This window comes from Podarcis erhardii, assembly GCF_964252035.2.
Source record: "Podarcis erhardii genome assembly, chromosome: 2".
NCBI classification, from domain to species: Eukaryota; Metazoa; Chordata; class Lepidosauria; order Squamata; family Lacertidae; genus Podarcis; species Podarcis erhardii.
This window is the reverse complement of record NC_138498.1, coordinates 112,694,072-112,721,183: the sequence shown is the minus strand read 5'-3', so window position 1 is coordinate 112,721,183 and position 27,112 is coordinate 112,694,072. Positions and strand designations below refer to the sequence as shown.

General features: G+C 46.8%; 3 protein-coding genes across 4 annotated transcripts in view; 2 read left to right on the top strand and 1 right to left on the bottom strand.

The window, feature by feature from the left end:
- Window positions 1–27,112, top strand: part of LOC309337139 (TNF receptor-associated factor 1-like) — a 261,886-nt gene that overhangs the window by 57,443 nt on the left and 177,331 nt on the right. The gene's annotated exons all lie outside the window — the stretch shown is intronic.
- LOC309337294 (uncharacterized protein) lies at window positions 16,730–24,329 on the top strand. Its single transcript, XM_081854076.1, has 3 exons — window positions 16,730–16,890; window positions 20,946–21,068; window positions 23,508–24,329. The coding sequence occupies exons 1-3, from the start codon at window positions 16,839–16,841 to the stop codon at window positions 23,717–23,719; spliced, it is 387 nt and encodes a 128-aa protein (XP_081710202.1). The 5' UTR covers window positions 16,730–16,838; the 3' UTR covers window positions 23,720–24,329.
- CLIC1 (chloride intracellular channel 1) overlaps window positions 25,807–27,112 on the bottom strand; it is a 37,393-nt gene continuing 36,087 nt past the window's right edge. The window contains exon 6 of the mRNA XM_081853951.1: window positions 25,807–26,089. Within this exon, the coding sequence (XP_081710077.1) occupies window positions 25,928–26,089 (162 nt within the window). The 3' untranslated portion in view covers window positions 25,807–25,927. The remainder of the gene's footprint in view (window positions 26,090–27,112) is intronic.

Below are 27,112 nucleotides of genomic sequence, written 5' to 3'. Positions count from 1 at the left end.
ATTGCAAGTAGATAAATAGGTACCACTCCGGCGGGAAGGTAAATGGCGTTTCCGTGTGCTGCTCATGTCTTGCTGCTTAGTCATGCTGGCCACATGACCCGGAAGCTGTACGCGGGCTCCTTCGGCCAATAAAGTGAGATGAGCGCCGCAACCCCGGAGTCAGCCACAACTGGACCTAATGGTCAGGGGTCCCTTTACCTTTACATTAACATTTTAAATAAACATGATGGGCATCATCAGTGTGTTTCCTAGTAGAAGGAATTGCAGCCATTAGTGATGCCAGATGACTTGTATTTTTGAGCATCCATCCATCCTGATTGGCTTGAATGGCGTTTACCCGTCTTCCTGTTTCTCCAACTTAGGTCCCTAGCAGTTGTTGGACTACAACTCCCATCATCCCTGACCACTGGTCCTGCTAATCTAGGGATGATGGGAGTTGGAGTCCAACAGCAGCTAGGGACCCAAGTTGGAGATACACTGCGTTGCTTTTCAGTGCATTTCCCTGCTATTTTCCTAACTGCAAAAGTCCATTTTTTTAAGGAAAAAGAAAAGGCGGAGTCCTCGTGCAAAAGCCTTTCTGCCCACTTTGATTGCACAAACCTAAAGTTGAATCCCGACATTCTGCAGGTGACCTCTGTGGTGTCTTAAGATGCTTCCCATCCGTGATGTGGCCCTGTCTCTGCTACGGCACCTCATTGCTCCGTCTCTCTATTGCTCTTATCCAGAGAACAACATGGCGTCCCAAAAACGTGAGCATGATACTCTTGCCAAGCTCATCTCTGTGGAAACCAAGGTGACAAGGTGACACTTCTGCACTTGTGGGGCTCCTCGCATTCTGTGGATCAGAACATATGTGGGCTTAGCTCCCGGAGACAGGCAGGAAGGAGGGAACGTACTTATCAGTCAGCTTGTGTTTTACTGTTTATGTTATCAGAGTGTCTGTTCAAGCCATCTGTGTGTTTTCAGATTTGCCACCAGCCCCCTTTTTTGTGGGTGTAATGTGTCTATGTGTCGTCTTCAGGCTCGGCTCTCTTCTGCAAGATGGACTTGTGCCTCTGTATTGTGTAACTACCAGCTGGTTGTGCCTTTCCTTCTTCCTTTATTTTGTGTAGCCGGTTGTCTCGGTGAACTTATGCATGCTGGAACATTGTGCCCGGTTTGATTCCCTGAGCTTCCGTGTTTTGTCTTACCGGGGGTAACTCGCAAGGATCTGAACAAGAGCTGTGTTTGTGATGTTGGCTTGTTAATTGCTTGCCCACAGGTCTGGAGATGGAATCTAAAGCATGGGCAAGCGTGGGTCAGAAATACCATAACTACACACACACACACACACACACACACACACACAAACACACACGAAGTGCCCTTTTGCTTGCTGTTTCTGCCACCTCAGTTCCTGTTGCCAAAGAGGCAAGCTCCACTGCGTTTTAAGACGCTTGCCTTTTTAGCTGTGGAAAGTGCTCCAGCAAAATGGGTGCCAGGGTCAGGGTCGCTGATGCCTTGTGAATTAACTCTTTATTCAAAGAAACAAAACAGCTCAGGCCTAGTGAGCACAGCAACTCTTCCCAGTAGATCTTGCCCCAATGAGGCAGTTGCCAGGACTGAATGTCCCCACCTTCCCACCGACCCTTAAGTCTTCTCCTCCCTTGGTTTCTTCCCAAGCATTCTGAGACTCTTTCGTCTTGTCTGTCTTTGCTCCACCCTCTTCATGCCTCTTTGGGTTCTGAGAGACCAGGGGAAATGGAAGCTGCCCATTGCAGGAGGAGAAAACACCTGGGCCTCTTCACCAGCCGGGCTCATCTCTGTCTCTTGGCCCTCTTCCTTTCCAGCCTCTGCTTCTGCCTCTTGTTCTAGACTGCTCTCTGTCACAGCCTCTTCCTGCTCACTAAACCCTGTTACCTTTTCAGCTTCTGACACCTCCTCCTCCCAGTCTTATCCCACTCTTCCTCTGACCACTTGCTGTCACACACCCAGCAAGCATACCTGCCTCTTTGATGGATCTCGGCCCTCGTATTTTATCGCTTGTGCTCTGAGGGCTGTGCTGGGATGCATCTGTGGCCTTTGTACAGCTCAGTTCTGAGTTTTTGTATAGAAACTGCACAACTATGCTTGAGTAGCAATTTTTCTAGAAAAAAGAGGAGCCAGAGCTCTCTCGTTCTCTTGCAATGGCAACAGTGCCCACCTGTGAGGTTCCCGAGCTGAACTCCGGCTGTAAAAATAAATTTTAAAAGCCCTGGGGATGTCTGTCTGTCTTGCTGGAGTGTTTGCATTGCATTTCCAAAGTTTTCCTTGTGTCAGCGGGGACGGGCATGTAGACTTGCAGCCATTAACTCAGAGAACTGCAGGAATTTGCAGCAGGTTGCATATAAATGGCCAGGCCCACAAGACAGACAATGTTTACTGTTGGTGGTTAAACAACACCAGACAACCTTGAGGCACACGGTGCATTCCTGTGCAGAAAGGCCAAAGCTGTATAGATTGCGTTCATAAAAATTGCCAGCAGGGCTGACACAGTGAAGAGGCCAAAGGCCGTGTAGACCATGGGTAGGCAAACTAAGGCCCGGGGGCCAGATCTGGCCCAATCGCCTTCTAAATCTGGCCTGCGGTTGTTCTGGGAATCGGCGTGTTTTTCCATGAGTAGAATGTGCCCTTTTATTTAAAATGCATCTGAAATATACTCGGAGTCAAGTGTGGATTTCATGCTCTTTATTCAGCTCATAGTAGTGAGGAATGAAAGTTTCCCCAAATTATCTGCTATACATACATTATTTACACAATGGGTCGCACGTGATTGGCTAATTCTGGGATTCTCCTATAGGCCAATCAGGTTGCGGATTCATTTCCACCTGGAGCTGGATTGGGTAACTCCTGTGGACAAATCATACTGCTGCATTGCTCTAGGACCAATCAGACTGCTGCATTCTGAATCCTATTGTTCTAGAACCAATCAGACTGCTGCTTTTTGGATCCTATTCAACTCAGTACATAACAGCATCTCTGGGTTTTTTGTGGGACCTGCCTGGTGTTTTTACATGAGTAGAATGTGTGCTTTTATTTAAAATGCGTCTCTGGGTTATTTGTGGGGCATAGGAATTTGTTCTTTTTTTTTTCAAAATCTAGTCCGCCCCCCCCCCCAGTCTGAGGGACAGTGGACCGCCCCCCTGCTAAAAAGGTTTGCTGACCCCTGGTGTAGACATTATCCAATTAAAGTACATGATTGTTTTCACCCAAGGAATCATGGGAACTGTAGTTTATCATTTCTTTGTTTATACCCAGGATTTTTTTGGGGGGGGAAGTAGTGTGCTTTGAATATCCACAGCCTCGTTCGCCACTGTCCCACAGGGTGGGATGAGATCTAATGAGTTTAAGCTGCGTGAGGGTAGATTTAGGTGGAACACCAAACAAACTTCTTGATGGTGAGAGTTCAACAATGAAACAGACGGTGGGCAGCTCCTCCTGCAAGTCTATGATACGAATTGATTTCTGCACAAGATTGTGGCAGCCATTTTGGGTGCCATGATCTCACACGCTCTCATGCTTCACTATCACCCTGAAAAAAGCACTTTTGGGGTGGAACCACAATCTTGTGTGGCACCCCAAAACACACGTTTTGGGGGCCGTGCAAGAATTCGCCCCCTCCAAAAGTGCTTTTCAGTGGGTGAGAGCGAGGCGCAGGTCACATGACTCACCCAGGAGCACATCCCGGAAGACACGCGACACAGTTTTGAGTCCTAAAAAGTTGTATGGTGTGGCCATCCCATTCTCTCCAGACTGGCCCTGCCTTACATGTGGGGAGGTTGGATTCTGCTCACTGTAATGGCACGAATGCAGCTTTGTATCCTCTTCACCTTGTTCCTAATTTCTAATTAGCAACAAAAGCAACATACATTGTGCAAAGGTGTGCAAAATTGCCTCAGTTTACACCATTTTAAAACGTCTTTTCCACACCCACCCACCCACCCACACCCTCGGTGCAGAATTCTGGGATTTGTCCGTCTTACTTCTTTTTATAGAGAAAAAACAGGATCCGAGCACTCCCTTTGGGTACAGTTTGTGCCTCTGGCTCTTACGCCATAAATCTGCCTGAGGGAAAGCTGTTTCCATTTGCAGCTTGGCCATGATCCAAGGCAAGAGGTAGACACACTTAAGCCTGTTGAAATAATTGAATTCTGTTTTGTGTTCACTGATTTGAGGCATATGTTTCCAAATTGCTCCAGCGTGTTCATGTTTGTGTGTGTGTGTGTGTGTGTGTGTGTGTGTGTGTGTGTGTGAGAGAGAGAGAGAGAGAGAGAGAGAAATGCTCTGTAATTGTTGCTCTGTTGTGGGTCTTGCATGTGTGAATAACATTGCTCTCCTAAATCTCAGCATGTGCTAAGTCTTCTTTTCCTCTCTCCTCTTGAGAGGTACTATGCATTGGTGGTCTTAATAAGTCCACATGTGTTCACCAGCTCAGTCCTTCAAATCCTTGCCCCTTTGTGTTGTCGTTTACAGGCAAACGCATATTTCCTGAGGTAACAGAGAGTTTGAGAAGAGAGGTTGCCGGACTTCAGCTTTCATCGCTCCTTGCCTAATGGGGAGGGATGATGGGTTTTGTAGTCAAACAACACCAACACAGAGTTGAGGGGGGAAATCCACTGCAGTTTGCATTTAAAGGCAAACCTACCCAATTCACACTTTCTGAAACAATACAGTGGTACCTCTGGATGCGAACGGGATCCGTTCCAGAGCCCTGTTTGCATCCTGAGTAGAATGCAACCCGCATCTGCGCGTGCGGGTCACGATTCACCACTTCTGCGCATGTGCGTGACGTCACTTTGAGCGTCTGTGCATGCGCAAGCGGCGAAACCCGGAAGTAACCCATTCCGTTACTTCCGGATCGCCACGGAACGCAACCCGAAAACGGTCAACCTGAAGCATATTTAACCCGAGGTATGACTGTATGTGAACTGAAACACCACCATTTAAAAATAAAAATATCCACGCTCCTCTGAATTTTTCAGTGCAGTTCTCCAGTCAAGTAACATGTACAAAAACACAAGCGCTAGGGTAATGGTGCACATATTACTGAAAATAGTGTACCCCAAAATGTGTTCTATATAGGGAAATTTCTCCTTGTGACTGTTTAAAGGAAATGATAGATACATGGTTTGGTTGGGGTCTTGCTTCAACGCTGGTGACAGGATAGTGCCCTGCACCGTACTTGAGGCAGCTGGCAAGATTGTGGGGTTCAGGAAAGACGCTTTGGCAACAGGTAGGAATGGCAAAGGGAGCCTTTGGAAGAACAGCCGGGAGCCGCTCATCATCATCTGCTGCCTGAGGCAGTTGCTTCACTGTGCCTAACAGCAGGGCCAGCCCTGACACAGAGACACAGACAAGGGGATAAAAAAAACAACAGGAGGCTCTGTGTTTTGAGCTAAGAGGAGAAAGACACCATGTGATCCACGGCAAAAGAAAGATCAGTTGAGAGAGAAAGAGAGAGCACAGGAAGACAACAATATGTGTCGCTGTTCTTTTTCGCCTGCTGCTAATAAAAATCCATACAGAACCTTGCGCATGGCACAACATGTGGATTTGGGAGGGTCTTTAGTTCCTAGTCCTCATTGCAAAGCACAGAGGGTAGTGTCAGGGCAAAGGCTGAGATTCATGTTCCCCAGCTGTATTCCCCTACTCATCCTCATCTAGATTATCCCCACCTATTTTCCTTTAACAAACGTTTTTGCTGGTCGAGGGGGGGACACCCCTGCAGAAACCCAAGCTAGACAAAGGAGATCAGATAGGGTGGGTGTTCTGAAACAGGTCCCTCCTTTTTTATTCACGCTTGAGGTCTTAAGTACCGAGACAGAAAAAATTCAGAGTCGCACACAGCTTGGACTTTCAGTTAAAATGCAACGTTGGTCCATATTGTGACTGTAATTCTAGTATGCTTGCAGAGTGAGGTGTTGCTGTGGTGGCCCCTCTTAATTACTGGAAGTTAAGCGTGACAACCAACTCAATTTAACAAGAGCAAGTTGGTGTTGAACCTTGTAGGACAGGTGCTGTCAGTTAACTGTGCCATCATGGAATAAGTCAGGGTGGAGATCTTATAGCCTGGGGGGCCAAATCTGCTGGATTCCACACACCCCTCGCACTAGGAGAGCAGTGAAGGAACCGATCGCACCTGTTATCAGCTTGCCAATTGATTTCCCACCCCTCTGTGTCAATAACCTATTAGGAAAAGAAAAAGTTCCCTGCCCCTGCTTTTGTTGGATGTATAACAGCAGAGATCATTCCATGTGAAACTTAAGGTTAAATCTATTGTCATTAAAGTGAGCTAGCCGGGCAGGGTGGACGTGTTATGTAGCAACCAGGCAAAGTAGCATGATCTTTCCTGAGGCAGTGCGTACCCTGATTGGCTGTGTAGTCCTGAGGGAGCTTTCCCTTTATTCCAGTTCATAAGTTTATTGTTCTAGCTGAAGGCCATGACAAACTTGTATTAAGCAATGCTTTTGAATTATGGTGCTGGAGGAGACTCTTGAGAGTCCCATGGACTGCAAAAAGATCAAACCTATCCATTCTGAAGGAAATCAGCCCTGAGTGCTCACTGGAAGGACAGATCCTGAAGCTGAGGCGCCAATACTTTGTTTTTTGTTTTTTTAAAAGATATTTATTAAGATTTTATATAATAAAACAAGCATCACAATCAAACAAAACAAAAGAGAAAGACAATAAAGAACAACACAATCCAACAGGACAAAAAAGTACAATAAAAAACATAAGAAAAAATAAGAAAAAACAAAAAACAAAGAAAATCTAGTTTTTTGCTTATTATCTTTATAACCCTCTTTCCTGACTTCCTCGCATCTCCCTTTTCTGTGTTCCCCTTTACACAATCAAATTCAGCAATTCCTTACCCCCTTTCAAATCTTATTCAATATTATACATTTCAACCTATTATGTCTCTGGTTTTTCCTTTCCTTTTAAATCCATTTTTACATGTTCTTTATAACTTGATCCCTTATATCATTTTGTTTAATTTCGACATAATTTTACTCTGGTCTTTTCACCCTTTTCTTTTAAAACATTTTTGCATATTCCTTTTAACTATGTCACTGATGCCATATTATCTTTATATCCAACATCATTTTAACATTCAAACATTTTACAATGTTTTTGGAGATATTCTTTGAACTTCTTCCAGTCCTCTTCCACCGACTCTTCTCCCAGGTCTTGGATTCTGCCAGTCATTTCTGCCAATTCCATATAGTCTATCGCTTGCATCTGCCAGTCTTCCAGGGTGGGCAAATCTTGTGTCTTCCTGAGGCTCCAATACTTTGGCCACCTCATGAGAAGAGAAGACTCCCTGGAAAAGACCCTGATGTTGGGAAAGATGGAGGGCACAAGGAGAAGGGGACGAGAGAGGATGAGATGGTTGGACAGTGTTCTCGAAGCTACCAGCATGAGTTTGACCAAACTGCGGGAGGCAGTGGAAGACAGGAGTGCCTGGTGTGCTCTGGTCCATGGGGTCACAAAGAGTCGGACACGACTAAACGACTAAACAACAACAATTAATAAACTAATAACAAAGCATACATCCATAATATTAAAAAGTCAGCAAAGACTTTCCTGGGTTCCTGAGCATTAAAACACAGTTTCCCTTATAATAATAATATAATAATAATTTATTATTTGTACCCCGCCCATCTGGCTGGGTTTCCCCAGCCACTCTGGGCGGCTTCCAACAAAGATGAAAAATACACTAAAATGTCACATATTAAAAACTTCCCTGAAGTCTTCTGAATGTCAGGTAGTTGTTTATCGCTTTGACGTCTGATGGGAGGGCGTTCCACAGGGCGGGCGCCACTACCGAGAAGGCCCTCTGCCTGGTTCCCTGTAGCTTTGCTTCTCGCAATGAGGGAACCGCCAGAAGGCCCTCGGCGCTGGATCTCAGTGTCTGGGCTGAACGATGGGGGTGGAGACGCTCCTTCCGATATACTGGACCGAGGCCGTTTAGGGCTTTAAAGGTCAGCACCAACACTTGTGCATCTTTGACAGTTCCAATTGCTTTGAATGTTTGTTTGAATGTTTTCCTGCTATGTGCAAAGCCTGAAGTCGGGAAGACAAACCCTCTCTGTTTTTTCCTCCTCAGCTATACACTGTTTTGCTTCTGTTTCCTCCGTAAAGTGTTATCGAGGTTTTGTCTCTGGACTCTGCATTATTTCAGTGACTTTGCTAATAGCCTTAAGTACTGCTTCCAGGCTCCTCCCTTTCCTCTCTTTCCTGTGACAAGAAACCCTGCCGCAGGCCTGCATTTGGTGCCCTGCTAGGGAGCTGTTCAACAGTCATAAACTTGTTTATGGTACCAGTACGCGTGATGCTTGACTCAGTAAGCAGGACAGCACTGTGCTGTATCCCCTTGGGTGCTGCAAGGAACAGTTTATAACATCAGCAGAATTGAAGTGTGCGTTTATTTGTTGATTTTCGTAATTTACAGCCCTCCCTCCGTATGTAGACCTCAGAGGCAGGTTTCTCGTAACATCAAACACAAGCAATGGGATTTTAAAATCAGTTAGGGGGGAAAACCACGAAAAGTTATGACAAAAGCATTTGCTTAAATCATACTGCAGAATGACACACAAGTTGCGGTGTATTGATTTTTTTTTTAAGAAATCATTTTTATTTGATTTTACAAATACGAAATTATAACAATCCAATTACATATCCATATGTAGAGATTACTCTGAATCTCGTGACTTTCCCCCACCCCCTCCATGGGGTCCTATTCTAAACATTCTAAACATTTACAACTGCATATTCTTCCATCTCAATCCATATTGTCCATAGTATTTGTTACCTTTTAATGTATTTTTAATCTTTGTTGGAAGCCGCCCAGAGTGGCTGGGGAAGCCCAGCCAGATGGGTGGGGTACAAATAAATTATTATTATTATTATTATTATTATTATTATTATTATTACAAGTGGAATTAAAATCCTGCTAATGTTTCCATCTGCTTACAGTGGTCTCCTAGATAACTTATTAATTCTCTCCCTTCTTTCGTAAAGTTTTTGTCCTCTTGGTTCTTGAGTTTTCTTTGCCATTTTGGCAAACTTAGCTTGCCATTTCTCTCTGTTAGGGACTTCTTTCCATCTCTGGGGCTAGTGTTTATGAGGTAAAAGCTGCAGGATACCAAGTGTCCCAACAGGAGTTCCTCTGGAAAAAAGGATGCTTCCAAATCGCTTTCCTCAACAAGAGCTCAAATGCTAAATCAGGGACAGGGGACAGGATTTTGCTGGGCTACAGACACAATCGTCCCTGGCCATCGTTAATCTGGACTGAATGTTGACTTCCATCTGTCTCAGGAGACTATGGAAGGGCGTGCCTTTGTGAGTGAAGTCAAGCTCTTGGGCGGTTGCATCGCCTGCTGTGGCTGTAAGGACGGATGTGGGAGAGACATGTTTTGTGGCAGCTGGGGTAGATGAAGGCGTCCGGTTGTGCAGCTGCAGATGCACCAGGGCGTATCTTCTCTCTGTGCTCCTCCCAGCAGTCCTTCCTCCTCTGGCCGCTGCTGTGGATGCACAACCTGACTGTCTGTCTCCAGGCACTGCAGTCATCTGCAAGGGATTCCCAGATGGCGGGGCTGATGTTGACAGCCTTCACGCCCCGTTTGCAGACGTCTTTGTAACACAGAGTTGGTCTGCCGATGGGCCTGGTGCTTGAAGCCAGCTCCTCGTACAACACATCCTTGGGGATACTGCCATCTTCCATTCTGTGGGCATGACCAAGCCAGTGTAGACGTTGATTGCTGAGACAGGAGTGCGAACATGCTGGGAATGCCGGCTTGGGAGAGGACATCTTTGTTTAAAACTCTGTTCCTGACGCAGCACATCTGGAAGGCATTGAGGCATCACTCCTAGCAGTTGTCTTCTTCTTCTTCTTCTTTGGCAATCACTCGTAGCTGAGTAACATTGTCCTCCAAAAACATGGCTTTAACAATGAGTTTGTAAGTGACTGTGGAGGCCAATTCTGGATCCACACGTCCTTCCACAGTGGGGACATTGGTTTCCGAACAGGAGTTGATCATGGTGTGGATTTGCCAAGCGTCCCTTCCTCTTAGCACGTTTCTCCCTTGCGTCCTGAGTTCGAGTGTCTTCAAAGCCCATGACACCTTCGGTAAAGGCTGTTCTCCAACTGGAGCGCTCACAGGCCAGTGTTTCCCAGTTGTCGGTGTTTATACTACATTTTTAAAGATTTGCCTTGAGATAGTCTTTAAACCTCTTTTGTTGACCACCAGAATTACGCTTTCCATTTTTAAGTTCAAAATAGAGTAGTTGCTTTGGAAGACGATCATCAGGCATCCACACAACATGACCAGTCCATTGAAGCTGATGTTGAAGAATCCTTGCTTTGACAATGATGATCTTTGCTTCTTCTAGTACACTGATATTAGTTCGCCTGTCTTCCCAAGTGATGTGTAAAAATTTTCAGAGACACTGTTGATGGAATCTTGCGAGGAGTTGGAGATGGCATTTATAAGTGGTCCGTGTTTCACAAGCACACAGTAAGGTTGGTAGTACAGTAGCTTTGTAAACAAGCATTCCCCCCCCCCCCCTGCAAACCTCCTAGTCCTCAAACACTCTGCACTTCAATCGGGAGAAAGCCACAATCACAGCATGCTCAAGACACAAACCTGATAGACCTTCACCTTGGTATCAGACCTTAGCTTCAGAGGGGCCTGGTACCTGAAGCCAGCACATCCTTGGGGATTTTGCCATCTTCTACACATACAACATTTAAAAAAATTAGATTTGGGAAAGTACACTTTGCCAAATTGCATGCAAAACCGTGTGTATTTGGAGAAATTCACACTAAAACGCTGGTAGGTTTTTATGAGGACTTTTTAAAAAAGTGCAAATTGGTTCTTAAATGGGAAGAGCTGGTCTGAAAAAAAGTAAACCTTAATTGGCACACAAACACACACAGGTATAGTAAGCCATTTCTGCTGCGTGGAACCTGGGACTTCTGCCCTGAGAGCACAGCTGATTCAAATATGCTGATGGCCACAGCCTTAAGTCATACAGTCTGGGGGGGTGGTATGTCATCATCTTCTCCTACTGAACTGGCTTTTGCTGTTTTCCATAGCAGGGGTCAGACAGCCACTCGCCCTCAGGTCAGATCGTCAGGGAGCCCTGCAGAACCTTTGCTCTCCCTTGAGAAGCATTCGGCTCGATGCTCTCGCTTGAATTATTCAGAACCTTTGGCCCGGGGTGTCCATTTTAGCAGCGCCTCTGTTTACCTGCTTGGGGTTTAATATCTCTTTCCCCCCCCTCTCCATATTAGTGCTTTTTGAGCTTCTCGTGGCTGTGAATACAGCTGGAATAATTCAAAATGTGTTGGGTTTCTTTTCTTCTTTATTATTGTAGCTCACTCTACGTGGGGCTGCCCTTGAGACTGACCCAGAAACTCCAGCGGGTGCAGAATGCCACGGCGAGACTCCTTATGGGGTCCTTGCTGTGGGATCACATTCCCCGGTGCTATACCAGCTGCACTGGCTCCCAGTGGAGTACAGGATCAGGTTTAAGATGCTGGTTTTAACCTTTAAAGCCCTTCACGGCCTAGGACCCTCATACCTATGGGACCGCCTCTCCTGGTATGTCCCACGGAGGACCTTACGGTCTTCAAATTAAAACATATGGAGATCCCGGGCCATAGGGAGGTTAGGCTGGCCTCGACCAGAGCCAGGGCTTTTTCGGCCGTGGCCCCGATCTGGTGGAACGCTCTGTCACAAGAGACTAGGGCCCTGCGGGACTTGACATCTTTCCGCAGGGCCTGCAAGACAGAGCTGTTCTGCATGGCCTTTGGCCAAGGCACAGTCTGATCCCCTCTCTCCTTCGGTAATACTCATAGAACACTAGCCCAATGGTTGCCATTAATTTGATTCTAAATTGATTTTAGAATGTATTTCAATTAATTGACTGTGATTTTATGTAAGCTGTGCTGTTTTTACTGTTGTTAGCCGCTCTGAGCCCAGCTAATAATATTATTATTATATATTATTATTATTATTATTATTATTATTATTATTATTATTATTATTATTTAAAGAAAGCAACACAGCAGCAACATACCGACAGCAGCAGGATTAAAACATTTGCAGCAGGGAACCTGTGGTCCTCTAGATGTTGTTAGGTGATGACCCCTGAGCCATCAGCTGTGCTGGCTGGGTGTGAAGGCCTGGGACTCGAACTCGGAACCAGAGGAGTCTCAGTCTGGATCCTTTGTCTCAGACATCATCTGAACCAAGTCTGGGGCCTGATCCTGAAGAGTCCCAGTCTGCAACAAGCACCAGCTGGGCCGAGTCAGGGGCCTGAGCTTGCCCTGGCTCCAGATACAAGGATTACCTTGTTGCCTTCAGCTGGGCCATCACTTATAGCTGCTCCACTACCGGTTGGGTCAGGGGAGGCTGAGGCAGCCCCTGGGTCTAGTAACTCACTGATATCTCCCAAGCTGCAGAGACTCAGGTCTGAGAGAAGGAGAGACCCGAGTACTCGCAGCAGGAGTGCTCGCCTTCGGGCAAAACAGGGAGGTGAGTCGCCAGGGGATCAGGACCGGCCATTACCCCGACAAAGATAAAAGGCTGTCAGACCCCGCCCCAGGTTACGGGAGCAACATTGCTGTATGCCAGAGATCCTGTACCTGTCCTTGCTTGGTATCCTGCCTCATGTCCTGCCTTGGCCCTGTCGGACTGACTCCTAGCGGAACCTCCAGATTCTGGTCCGGTCCTGGACCGCTTTTCACTGGGGCAGGTGGATGCTGGCAGTCCAGCAACCCCTATAGGTTGAAGAGGCTTTGAGCCATAGAATCATGAACTCACATAGTTGTAGAGTTGAAAGGGACCCTGAGGGTCATCTAGTCCAACCCCCTGCAATGCAGGAATCTCAACTAGATCATGCCTGACAGGTGGCCACCCAACCTCTGCTTAAAAACCTCCAAGGAAGGAGAGTCCACAGCTCTTACTGCCGGAAAGTTCTTTCTGATCTCCTTTCCTGTAACTTGAAGCCATGGGTTCGAATCCTTCCTCCAGAGCAGGAGAAAACAAGATAACAAACTTTTTATAGAAGAATGGAAATGGCTTATTGAATATTTACAGATAAATTGCAAGCACATAAAAACATTGGCAGGATTATTGTAATGATCTGCAGTTTCATAAGGGTATATATTTAAAGTAGATAACTAAATGAGCAAATAAAATAAATTTGGATATGCAGAAGATATTAAAAAAATAAATTCAAGGAACTGCAGAAAGAGGGGGAAGGAAGTCCAACTTTGAAATGTTAAATTGACTGTAAAACTAATAAAATGTACAAACTTGAAAAGTATACAGTAAAAACTTTTTTAAAAAAGAAAGAAAGAAAGAAAGAAAGAAAGAAAGAAAGAAAGAAAGAAAGAAAGAAAGAAAACAAGCTTGCTTCCATCTTCCATGTGGCACCCTTTAGACAGCTGGAGATGGCTATCATATCTCTTCCCAACTCTCCTCTGTTCCAGGCTAAACATACCCAGCTCCTTCAACCACTCCTCATCAGGCCTTGTAGCCTTGAAACTGCTATGTAGCAGGGACTAATTTAGGCTGTGCAAGCTTTGTGCTTGCACTGGGCACTAAGCTGAGGCCCTCAGGAGGCTGAGGGAACACCCCACGAGGGAGAGTGTTCGAAAAAGGGTGAGAGGCTGCCGGCTCTGCAGGCAAGGGTTGAGAAGACTGGGCTCCTGAGCCCCACAGAGGTGCCGCAGAAAGGATGCCGTCACTCAGGGGAGCTGTGGATTGAAAAAGGTCCAAAACCTTTGCCGCTTCCATTGTTCTGCCTCATGCCAGAGGGCAAAGACCATTTGAGGAGGGCTTCCATAGATGCTCGAGGGTGCATCTAGATCTGCGTAGGAGCAGGCAGTTTTTTAGATACAGTGGTACTCGGGTTAAGAACTGAATTCGTTCCGGAGGTCCGTTCTTAACCTGAAACTGTTCTTAACCTGAGGTACCACTTTAGCTAATGGGGCCTCCCGCTGCCGCCACACAATTTCTGTTCTCATCCTGAAGAAAAGTTCTTAACCCGAGGTACTATTTCTGGGTTAGCAGAGTCTGTAACCTGAAGCATCTGTAACCTGAAGCATCTGTAACCTGAAGCATCTGTAACCTGAGGTACAGAGATATCTGAAGGCGTATCTCCTCCGATCGTGCCCCACTTCATTCTTTGGTGGGCTGTCTTGAAATGTGTAGCTGAACTAGGTGACAGCGCAGAGTCTGCGAAGAAAGCCTGTAGCAAAAGGTTTGCCCAGGCGTTATCTGTTATCAAAGACGCCATTTCAGGAGGGCTTCGGCGGGGGCCGGGGGGTGAATAGCACTTCCGCAGCCCCCCAACCTCATGTTAGACCACCATGTGATGTTTCTGCAGGGCCACGTGTCTTCTCAGCTGGCTGGCTGATTCCATACACTGAGTGCCTGTTGTTATAAACAGTGAAATGGGCCTCTTTCGAGTCGCTAGGCCTGCCAAAGGCATAAATCCTGAGAGAGAGGGGGGGGCTACGTGATCTGCATTGGTAACATTGCTGGGGTTGCAATGAGATTTTAAAAAGCAACCCAAAGTAGCGGTTCCTTTGGAGAAGGACTGCAAAAAGGTCCTGTGTCCCGGCTTTTCCAGTAGAAAAAGGACCTCAGCAGCAGAGAGGAGCAGCTCCTTGGGTCCTTCTTTTGCAGGTGAGATTCGATCCCCTATTGGCAAATTCAGGACACGTAATTAAAGTGGATTTGTTGCTTTCGTGCAACAAACCCACTCCCCTCCTCCCCGAAGGAAATCTGACTTTTTGCTGCAAAGCAAGAGGTGGGGAAAGGCACCCAAACTGTGTCACAACCGTTTTATTGACTTAGCTTTATTTAAGCGGACGTTTCCCCGAGGGGTTTAGCAGTCAATCCCTTTTCCCAGGGAACTCTGGGAATTGTTAGGTCTCAGAGGTGAACAGTGTGTGTGGGGGGGGGAAGTACCCTAACAACTCTCACCCCCCCTTAACAAACTACCCTTCCCAGGATGCTGTGGGGGAAGCTGTGTCTGTTTGAAGTGGTACGATGCTGTTTTCAATCTATAGTGCAGATGGGGACCAATGCTTCTCGCTCGCCTAGAGGGAAAGAAGCAAGGCGTGCATCGTGTGTAGAAAGAAATCTCTGAAGGTGGAAATGCAGCCTATACCTGCTGCTCCGCCCACTTGTTAACTCTGGCCCTGCCCACTAATCGCATGTGGCCCGTGGAAGGTTCCGGAAGGGGGTATCAGACTGATAAAAATTCTGCACCCCTGCTTTAAAAAGTTGCTGAGGATTTGGAGACCCTTTGCCTTTTAGCTTAATACGTTCTGAATCCAGAAATTTCAGGAGCTTGGTCAAATGCCCTGGGTTTAGCTAGGGGCAGGGGTGGAAGGGGGACGGAGAATTAACTGCCTCGCTCCTCTGCGTTTGTTCCGGGGGCCGCAATTCTCCCGTTACGGGGTGCCTGCGGCCCCAACGTGATTTGGCTGAGCCAGAGGCTGCTGTTGTTGACGCTCGCTTTCGCTGACGTCTTGCCTGCCTCGCCCCGGAGGCCCGGAGCCAAGTCAATTAGGCCTGTTAATCTCAAATCCCAGGAGCTTTGGATCAGAAGCGCAAGCAGTCATTGAATCTGGCACACAAACTCCGTGCAGCTGAAGGTCCTCATTTCCAACCTGCCGTAGCGCCTTCTCTATCCAGCTTCAAGGGGTAACGGGATTAAAGGGGCTATTCTTAACCATCATCTTTCGGCCCCTGTCTCCGTCACATCCCACTCTGTGGAGTCAAAACATATACCGTCATGTGATAGACAAAAATCCCATGACTGCAATCATGGAACAGGAATTCAAACACCGAACCAATGGCTTCAAGTTGCAGAAAAGGAGATTCCATACCAAAAAACTTTCTGACAGTGAGAGCTGTTTGACAGTGGAACGCTCTCCCTCGGGAGGCTGTGGACTCTCCTTCTTTGAGGTTTTAAAGCAGAGGTTGGTTGGCCACCTGTCATAGATGCTTTCGGATTCTCAGGATTCCTGCATTGCAGAGGGTTGGACCAGATGACCCTTGGTTCCCTTCCAACTCTTAAGATTCTATGATTCTATCATTCAAGGGCCTTCTTGATAGAAACACCCTGGATGGCTTCAAGAGGATGGCTGAACACTTACTTGTTACCGTATTTTTTGCTCTATAAGACTCACTTTTCCCTTCCTACAATGGAAGGGGAAATGTGTGTGCGTCTTATGGAGCGAATGCAGGCTGCGAAGCTATTCCAGAAGCCAGAACAGCAAGAGGGATTGCTGCTTTCACTGCACAGCGATCCCTCTTGCTGTTCTGGCTTCTGAGATTCAGAATTTTTTTTTTCTTGTTTTCCTCCTCCAAAAACTAGGTGCGTCTTGTGGTCTGGTGCGTCTTATAGAGCGAAAAATACGGTACTTCTGAGTTATTTACTTCTTCCTACTTATTTGCCGGTGAACTTGCATAGGATTCCACTTTTAAAATTTTACCAGAAAAAAGCTAATTTAAAAAGGGAGCAGGCTGTTTTTCAAGCAGAGTGTTCGCCATTACAAAGGAAACTCTGAGGAAATGGGAGTTTCCAAGGAAGCCTGAGGTTTCTTGCCACCGTTTGAAAAGCACTGTCCTCCTCAATTTCTGCCTTTCCAGCTTCTTCTAAGCCCGGATGTTAAATTAATGTTAATCACATGAAGAAGGCTGCTCATTAGTGGGGTGGAAAACTTTAAAAGGGACCCTCTGCCTAGCCCAGTCAGGCAGTGCAAGAGGCAGAGGGACAGGATCAGGCCAAAGATGAAGGTCATGTTTTTGGTCAGCTGTGCAACCCTCCTCCTCCTTCCATCAGGTAAGTGGAAGTTAACTGGCGGGCCTCACCCAATCCTATAGCCTCTTACTTCTGAGTAGCAGTAGGGGAGGAATTCGACTCTATTCACATTGAAAGGTGGCTCCACCTTAATCCACACTTCCCAAAACAGTTTGTAAACCAAATCAAAGCCACCCTTCAAAATTTGGGCCTTTCTGAATTTTGCAATGCACTTTTCCAGCACAGTAATTTGAGGGCACAAGAAGAAGGGGACGACAGAGGACGAGATGGTTGGACAGTGTTCTTGAAGCTACAAACATGAGTCTGACCAAACTGCGGGAGGCAGTGGAAGACCGGAGTGCCTGGCGTGCTCTAGTCCATGGGGTCAAGAAGAGTCGGACATGACTAAACAACAAAACAACAACAATATGTTCAAAAATGCACATTATCCGGGAGGGGAGGGGATTTGCTTTTAAATGCATATATTTGTGAAAATAGCATGCAAAGATGCATCACGTTAGGAAAAGGGACCTGCGAAAAGGTGTACGTTGGGCAAAAAAAATCATACACGTATGCATACATTAGGATAAATTTGTTCTGAGGTGCTGATGGATTTTCATGGAAATCACAAAGCGACATCGAGACCTGGGGAACTTAAAGCCTGGAAGGATGAGAAATGGGGGATAAGCTGAAAAGGAGAGGTTTGCCCTTCCCTGATTCCCAGCAAACAAGTGTGGGATTATTCTGTGAGCAACTAATTTGGAGCAGAGGACCAGGTAGACCCTGGGATTTTAGGATAGCTGAATGCAAATATAAAGAAAATACTTGGGAATGCATTCCTGACAACATATGGTATGGATGGATTGATGTTTCAGGCTGACTGAGTTGAAAAAGAATTATTCTCTTTACACTTGGCTAGATTTTTGTGATGGTTCCCTGATTGCTTCACTGAATGTTCATGTGTTGTGGATTGTATATCATTTCTGTTGTCTACGTTTCATTGTTTTGATATATGTTGGAAGCCACCCAGAGTGACTGGGGCAACCCAGTCAGATGGACAGGGCGTTAATAATAATAATACCTCAGTTGTCGAACATAATCAGTTCCGGAAGACCGTTCGACTGAACATTCGACAACCAAGGCGCAAAGGGCGGTTGGCGAAGTCAACGGGGAAAATTGGGGGGGGGGGACACAAGGGAAGGCATTCGACTTCTGAAAAGCGTTCAGAAATGGAAGCAATTACTTCCGGATTTTCGGCATTCGAAAACTGAAATGTTTGGCTTCTGAGATGCTCGTTACATACGCTTCAGGTTACAGACTCCGCTAACCCAGAAATGGTACCTCGGGTTAAGAACTTTGCTTCAGGATGAGAACAGAAATCGCGCAGCAGCGGGAGGCCCCATTAGCTAAAGTGGTGCTTCAGGTTAAAACCAGTTTCAGGTTAAGAACAGACCTCCGGAATGAATTAAGTACTTAACCCGAGGTACCACTCCAATGGAATAGGATGTCTCTATTTTCATCAAGGAATTGTTGGAGAGTATGGTAGGTCCCAAGTTCTATCCTCAAAGGGAGAAACAGATGAATTGCAATTCATCAAGAAGTTCTGAATGAAAACAATGGGCGTTTATCCAATGCAGGATGTCTGTTTCCATCGCCACTGCTTTGTGAATGATGATCGCTGCAATTGTGTTTGCGTTTTAAATGCAGTTCTCACAGTCTGCTTTCCTGCGTTTCCATTTCCTTCCAGCCTCACTGCTACCCGTTCTCTCTCTCTCTCTCTCTCTCTCTCTCTCTCTCTCTCTGCACTCATGTGTATGCAAAAGATACCTGTCAATTTAGGAATAACATTCCACACAGCTGATGAAGCAGACCCCAATGCACGCCACAATAAATGCGTTCGTCCTCAAGATGCCACAAGATAATTGGGCAGCACCCTCAGCAATACACGGTAGGGCCAAGGGGGCCTTGGCCCGGGATTGTTGGCCTGAGAATTTAAGCGTGTCTCCTATACATGTATAAGGGATGTGGGTGGCGCTGTGGGTTAAACCAGAGCCTAGGACTTGCCGATCAGTAGGTCGGCAGTTCGAATCCCCGCAATGGGGTGGGCTCCCGTTGTTCGTTCTCTGCTCCTGGCAACCTAGCTGTTCGAAAGCACGTGAAAGTGCAAGTAGATAAATAGGTACCACTCCAGCGGGAAGGTAAACGGCGTTTCCGTGCGCTGCTCTGGTTCGCTTAGTCATGCTAGCCACATGACCCGGAAGCTGTACTCCGGCTCCCTCAGCCAATAAAGCGAGATGAGCGCCGCAACCCCAGAGTCGGTCACGACTGGACCAAATGGTCAGGGGTCCCTTTACCTTTACCTATACACGTCCCTCTTGTTTGCCTATAAAATGTGAGTTGGGGGTATAGAATTTCAGCTGATGCACTTTCTCCCAGTGCCGCAACATCATTCCGATGGGAAAAGCAGCACAGTCTTAACTTTTCTCTCTTACATGCAACTATTCAAGGCGCTGACCTATAATCTGCCAATCCTCTGCATGGAAAAGGAAAAGTCACATGCAGGACTAAGAGGGGGAAGGACTTTGGGAGAAGGAGGGAAGAGCTTGGAGTCCCCACCCAGGGCACCCCAAAGTTGAAGGCTGCTAGGCTGTGATCCTTCTGCAATAAGGCTTTTTTCATTGAGTTATCGAAGTAAGATGTTCTGGAATAAAGCAACAGCTGTTCAGCATAATAAGGGAGTTCCTTTACAGCGAGAAGCATCTGGCAGAGCTAGAGGCCTGCTTGCCCACGGGGAAATAATCATATCCTGAGATTAATGGGATTTGGAGGAATATGTTTCCCCCTTGTGGAAGTAAGGAGGACTAACAGCAGCTGTGTTGTGGTAACCCGATTACTGCTGTCATGAATAGTCAAACTATGCTCGTGTTGCATGCATTTAATTGAATCGTCAAAAACTGTGCCACGTGGGTCAATATCCAAACCCAATATTTATTCAAGTTGGCACCGCTGAAAAAGTGGGTTCTTATAAATATCTTTATTAAATTTTCTGTTTTACAATTTAGAATACTCACTTAAACATCCTTAAAATATCAGTTTCCCTTCTTCTCTTTCCATGGTTCATTTTACATATCATAAATCCCTGCATATTTTACAAAAGCTAAACCATTCAGTATTCCATCATTGCATCCATCAAAACTTATTTACACTGTTGGTTTTATCTTAATGCTGCCAACATTTTCGGGTGTACACAATTCCCCCCTGTATATTCAATAAACGTTTTCCAGTCTCCTCTAAACGTATGTTCTTCTTGTTCTCTAATTCTTTATGTTAAGTCTGCAAGCTGCGCATATTCCGTCAGTTTAAGTTGCCATTCTTTAGTTGGGACCTCACTCATTTTCCATTTTTGGGCTCACAAAACACGGGCCGCAGTAGTAGCATATAACCTTACGCTAACTTTTGCCTGGCTGAGACGGATGGGAGCTGTAGTCCAAAATACATGGAAACTCAAACTCATGACCCTGACATTAAGAGTCTCATGTTCAACCGACTGAGCTATCCCTGTTTCATTGAATTGTGAAATTGCTTTGTGATACAGTGGTACCTTTAAGAACTTAATTCGTTCCAGAGGTCCGTTCTTAACCTGAAACCGTTCTTAACCTGAGGTACCACTTTAGCTAATGGGGCCTCCTGCTGCCGCCGCACAATTTCTGTTCTCTTCCCGAGGTAAAGTTCTTAACCTGAGGTACTATTTCTGGGTTAGCGGAGTCTGTAACCTGAAGCGTCTTGTAACCTGAAGCACCTGTAACACAAGTTACCACTGTACTTCATAAGAGGCAGTTCATAAATGAAATAAGTTTTTTAGTATTATTGGCTACCATTTTTTCTACACCTGGAATATTTGGCCTCCGGATACTGTTGGACTCAAATTCCCATCAGCCCCAGGCAGCTTGGGCAATGGGCAGGAGTGACAAGAGTTGTAGTCCAACATTTGCAGGAGGCAAGATGTTGCCCATCCCTGGTCCGCACCACTGTGCCAATTTAGAGCTCTGATTTTCAGTACTTTGTGCCTTAAGGCCACCTTTGTTCTTTGCCTTCAGGATCCGCCTTGCGATGCTACACCTGCCTGTTCCCTACCATTTCCCCGCTGGACTGCCTGAAGTTCCCCACACCATGTGGCCCGTCTCAGAGATGCCTCACATCCGTCATCAGAGGGCACCGAGGTTCTGCTGCCAGATTTCTAGCGATCGCTTTTACCAATAGTTTTGACGTTTTGATCCTGCTTTTGTCAAGGCCAGAGAAAGAAATCCTGGGAACGTGGGAGGAAGAGAGGAGGGAATGTTTTCAGAGATGGACAGGGAGCAGCCCTGAACTTCTGAAGCTACCACTCCCTCTAGAAGCAAACTCAAAATATTTAGTGCTAATAGAAATGGGAAACAAAAACAGGCCCAGTAAGAAACAAAGGGGAAAGCACCCACACACTGGGGGAACCTGGATTTTATTTTGTTTTATTATTTCTTAGATTTATGTACCACCTTTGAAGGAAGTGGTTTGTCCCTGGGCTTGTCCATTATGCTCAGGAGTATAATGGTACCTTGGATCCCGACTGCCTTGGTACTCGGACGTTTTGGCTCCTGAATGACGCAAACCCGGAAGTGAGTGTTCCAGTTTGCAAATGTTCTTTGGAACCCGAACGTCCGACGGGGCTTCCGCGGCTTCCGATTGGTTGCAGGGGCTTCCTGCAGCCAATCAGAAGCTGTGCTTTGGTTTTCGAACGTTTTGGAAGTCGGATGGACTTCCGAAACGGATTCCGTTCGACTTCCAAGGTACAACTCTAATGGACTTCTGAGTGTCAGCTGGGAAGAGGAAAAGAGCAGAATGAATGCTGTCCTCCATACTCTCCCCTATCCGCTTAAAATATTGCAGTGGAGAGTGTGGCCGGCTGGCACCCTGAGCTCAGGTTTCAGGGTGAGGCTACGCTGCCACATTTTATTACAGATCCCACTCCTCTTAGGTTCCAAAGCCAGCTTCTCTGTTGTTTACGCTGGAAGCAGATCCAGCCCTTTCTTTTAGTCAAAGCATAGTAACAAGCAAAGGAGGGTTTTCCAATGTCAGAAAACATAGAACCAAGTCTATCAAACATGACCCAACTTTTTCTGTTTGGGTGTATCTCCCATCAGTGTAGCGGCAAGATTGCTGGTCCAGGGCCTGGGAGTTGAGGGTTCAAATGCCCATTCAGCCAATGAAGCTTGTTGGGGAAACGGGGGCCAGTCGCTCTCTCTCAGCCTCTGCTACCTCACAGGGTTGTTGAGAGGGTGAAATGGGAAAGGGGGAGAACTCTCCACACCACTTTTAACTCTCTGCAGGAAAGGTGGGTTATAAATGCAATACTGTTAATAGGTAAACAGTGTTTCTGTGCGCTCTGGCTTCTGTCACGGTGTCCCGTTGCGCCAGAAGTGGTTCAGTCCTGCAGGCCACATGACCCAGAAAGCTGTCTGTGGACAAACGCTGGCTCCCTCGGCCTGAAAGCGAGATGACTGTTTCAACCCCATAGTTGCCTTTGACTAGACTTAACCGTCCAGGGGTCCTTTATCTTTACCTTTTTTTTACTGTTAATAACAATTCCTGTTTGCAGTTGGTATACTCCTGCTGCTCCAGACGAGGGAAAGCAGCACCCAAAGTTATCATGCAGAATGTTCCATGTTCAAATCCCTGGCAACTCCAAGTTAGGGTTGGGAATGTCCCTGTGTGAATCCCTGGAGAGTCGCTGCCAGCCTGTGTAGACAATATTGAGCAAGATGGACCCAAGGATCTGACTCGTTATAACTCAGCTTCCTGAGATGGCATCTTCCTTTCCTCACGCAACATGGCCCAGACCATGGACTGCTTGAAAATTGTGGAGATTCCTGGTGGAACACAGAGTACCGTATTCTTCGCTCTATAGGACGCACCCGACCATAGGACGCACCTTGTTTTAGAGGGGAAGAACAAGAGAAAAAACTCTCCCCCTCTCTGCGCAGCGCCCCTTCAGCGAAGCAGCAGGAGAAACTGAGCCCCTTCCATTTCTCCTCCCGCTTGGCTGAAGGGGCGCTGTGCAGCAATCCCTCTCTGCTGAAGCCAGGAGAGTCTTGCTCTCTTGGCTTCAGCAAAAGGAACCCGAAGCCTTCGGAGCGCAGCACGAGTTCCCGCTGCGCTCCGGAGGCTTCAAGCGGCTATTCCTGAAGCCTGGAGAGCGAGAGGGGCAGTACGCACCAACCCCTCTCGCTCTCCAGGCTTCAGTGAAAGCAACGCGTAGCCTCTGGAGCGCAGCGGGAGCGCTCCCTCTGCGCTTCGGAGGCTTCGCGTTGCTATCGCTGAAGCCAAGGAGCCTGCATTCGCTCCATAGGACGCACACACATTTCCCCTTAATTTTTGGAGGGGAAAAGTGCGTCCTATAGAGCAAAAAATATGGTAATTTTCCTGCAATTGTAATGTACTGGAGGGTTTTGAATCGGAATTTTATAGACTCCCCCTAGAGCGACTGAACGAAGCTCACGGGCCACAGTTGGGAAACACCTGATTTCAGACGTTCACTTTTCAAGTCTATGAAAAGGAAGAAATGGGTGCATGTGGGATTGCCCCTGATCTTCTGTTCACCCTCATCCCTGATCTCTTTTCCTCAGGTGCCCTGGAACTGGTTATCTATGAGAAGACCTGTGGGGATTCTTCGATGTGTGGGGCCCACGGCACCCGGTCCATGCTGGGAACCAATTTCACCTTTTATTCTTCCTGCTGCGACACTGACCTATGCAACTCAGCTGCCAGGGGGCCAAGCCTTTTCTGGGGGCAAGCCGCCCTGATCCCTCTGTCAATCATTCTGGTCAACCTCCAATGAGAGCCAACCCCCAAAGCAGCTATGCCCCAGGGTGTGAGACGACTCAGGACCAGTCACCTCATACCGCTGCTTTCTCTCGGCCCCCGATAACCAAAATTGCTCTGGAAGAATTCTAAATAACAACTTTCCTGGTTTCACATTGCTTTTCTCATCTCTTTCTTTGGGTTATCTTCTTAACTACAATTTGTGCACGGAAATTTATTTTAACCCCCTGCTCCCCATAACACACACAACTGTATCCAGCTACCTGATGCTACAGTTGACTTTGCATTAGAAAGAAGAGGGGGGGGGGGATTTGGTAGGATGGTAGAAACAGAGGGACACAAGTCTCTCCTCTTTCTTTGCCTTTTCTATGCTTTCAAAATTCAGAGTGTAAGCTGCTTGGGGCAGAGCCCTGTTTGTTGAAGCCTTCCTTACCACATGATTTGGATTATAATTCCCATGGGAGTTGAATGATAGAATGATAGAGTCCAACCCCCTACGAGGGAGGAATCTCAACTAAAGCAGCCAAATCTAAGCCGCTTTGATGTTGTCGTCTCCTTACAACCAAGTGGTATATAAGCTTTATGGAACAAATAAAATGAATGAAAATAAAATAAATGAAATGAAATGAGTACGTCTAGCTACATCTGGAGGGCAGAAGTCTGGGAAAAGGTGGTACTTTGGATGTACCATGGGTACGTAACAGCAACAACCACCTTGAACTGTGGAATTTCCAACAACATTTGGGAGACGGTGGCCTGGTTTCCTACCCCCACCAATTAGCAAGGGGAAGGAATCCTTCAGAAAGCGAGCTAAACCTTTAAAAAACAAAAAAACCATTGAAAGCTTTCGAGGGCACTTTGTTAAGGATTATTTAGTTATAGAATGCCCTGACTAAAAAGTGGGGTTTAGTGTTTTAATGTTATTTTAGGCATCATCTAGCTAGGGGGCAGGGATGCGGGTGGCGCTGTGGGTTAAACCACAGAGCCTAGGACTTGCCAATCAGAAGGTTGGCGGTTTGAATCCCCACGACGGGGTGAGCTCCCGTTGCTCGGTCCCTGCTCCTGCCAACCTAGCAGTTCAAAAGCACACCAGTGCAAGTAGATAAATAGATACCACTCCGGCGGGAAGGAAAACGGCGTTTCCGTGCGCTGCTCTGGTTTGCCAGAAGCGGCTTAGTCATGCTGGCCACATGACCCAGAAGCTGTACGCCGGCTCCCTCGGCCAGTAAAGCGAGATGAGCGCCGCAACCCCAGTCGGCCATGACTGAACTTAATGGTCAGGGGTCCCTTTACCTTTACCTTTACCTTTAGCTAGGGGACATTATTCCCAGTGCCACACAGCATGTGGCTACGAACAGCCAAGGAAGGATTGGCACAAGAGATTGACAAAAGTGACTCCTAAAGGCAAACTCAAGGAGTCCCCGTTTCATCATCGCACGCACCCACCCACCCAGGGACCATTCTCCCCATGTCCCCTGTGTTGGGTATCTCCTAACAACTCTCACCACCCCTAAAAAGCAAGAGCTCCCAGGATTCTTTGGGAGAAGCCGTGACTGTTTAAACTGGTACGATCCTGGTTTAAATGTGTAGTGCAGCCCAGTTGGGCATCTAACACTAATAATCATGTGGCAGTTAGTGGCCGGTGTTACACTGATAAAATCTGAGATACCGCTGATGTTTCTAGTCACCTGACCAGAAGCAGCCAACCAGAGTTCTTTCAGCCACCAGCACCAGGACCAATCGGAGGGGTCCCTCAAAACTCATGGAAGGACCCCAGCATTCTAACCCAGTCGGTCTCCTTAATTAGCCAATCAGAACATTTCACCGCCGCTCCTCAAATACTTAATAAGAATCCTATGGTATCGCCCTCAAATCTCTCCATTTTGAATAACTACCCAATTAAGATTCCTCAGTAATACAGAAGCAGCCAAATATTTCAGCAGCCATTCGTTGCTTCCCCACTATTTTCAGGAGTGAGGAGGCAGGGAAAGCACTCGGGTTTAATATTTTTACAAATGTGTACTTTTATTTTATTCTTGTTCTTACTGAAATTCAAATCACGTCCCCCCCCCTCCCAGAAAATAAGTCATTCTCCCTCCTTCCTCCCCCCTCCCCCCCCAACGTAAGTACATACATAAAAATACCCTTCAGTGGGCCCAACCCCAGACCCCAATATCCCTGCCACGGAAACCCTACGTCCCTTTTTCCAACTCTCAGAAGTTTGTTATTTCAAGGCTTTGGCAACCAGCTCATAAGCTAGCTCAATCTCTTCGTCGTCTGGGCAGGTGCTGGCAAACTCCTCACGGGCGTAAGCGTTCTTGAGATAGCGGTGGATGCCTTGGAATGCCTCAGGGATGGTAAAGTTGCGGTACTTCTTGCACACCACCTGTTGAGACGGAGAGATCAAACATGATTTAGGCAACATGGCGTATGAATGAATCAGGCGGGCATGCGTTCCGAGATTCCACACAAGAAGGAATTTGGTAATAGGTGCAGAACTTAGAATTCAGTAAAATCAGAGCATTCTGCCTGCTTGTGTGATTCAAAACAGGACAGATAACATCTCACACAACACACAATACAGTGGTACCTCGGGTTACAGACGCTTCAGGTTACAGACTCCGTTAACCCAGAAATAGTACCTCGGGTTAAGTACTTTGCTTCAGGATGAGAAAAGAAATCGTGCTCCAGCGGCGCAGTGGCAGCAGGAGGCCCCATTAGCTAAAGTGGTACCTCAGGTTAAGAACAGTTTCAGGTTAAGAACGGACCTCTGGTACGAATTAAGTACTTAACCCGAGGTACGACTGTACCCCTGTCCAAGCATTCTTGTTGCCGTGTTCATTAACATAGAAGGGACACAGCCAATGAGATTGGCTGCACTCCACATTTAAACCTGTATCATACCACTGTAAAAAGTCATGTCTTCCCCCAAGGAATCCTGGGAACTGCTGTTTGTTAAGGGTGCCGAGAGTCATAATAATATATAATAATTATTTACTGTTTATACCCCGCCCATCTGGCTGGGCTTCCCCGGCCACTCTGGGCGGCTTCCAACAAAATATTAAAATACAGTAATGCATCAAATATTAAAAGCTTCCCTAAACAGGGCTGCCTTCAGATGTCTTCTAAAAGTCTGGTAGTTGTTGTTCTCTTTGACATCTGGTGGGAGGGCGTTCCACAGGGCGGGTGCCACTACCGAGAAGGCCCTCTGCCTGGTTCCCTGTAACTTGGCTCCTCACAGTGAGGGAACCGCCAGAAGGCCCTCGGCACTGGACCTCAATGTCCAGGCAGAACGATGGGGGTGGAGATGCTCCTTCAGATATACAGTGGTACCTCAGGTTACATACGCTTCAGGTTACAGACTCCGCAAACCCAGAAATAGTGCTTCAGGTTAAGAACTTTGCTTCAG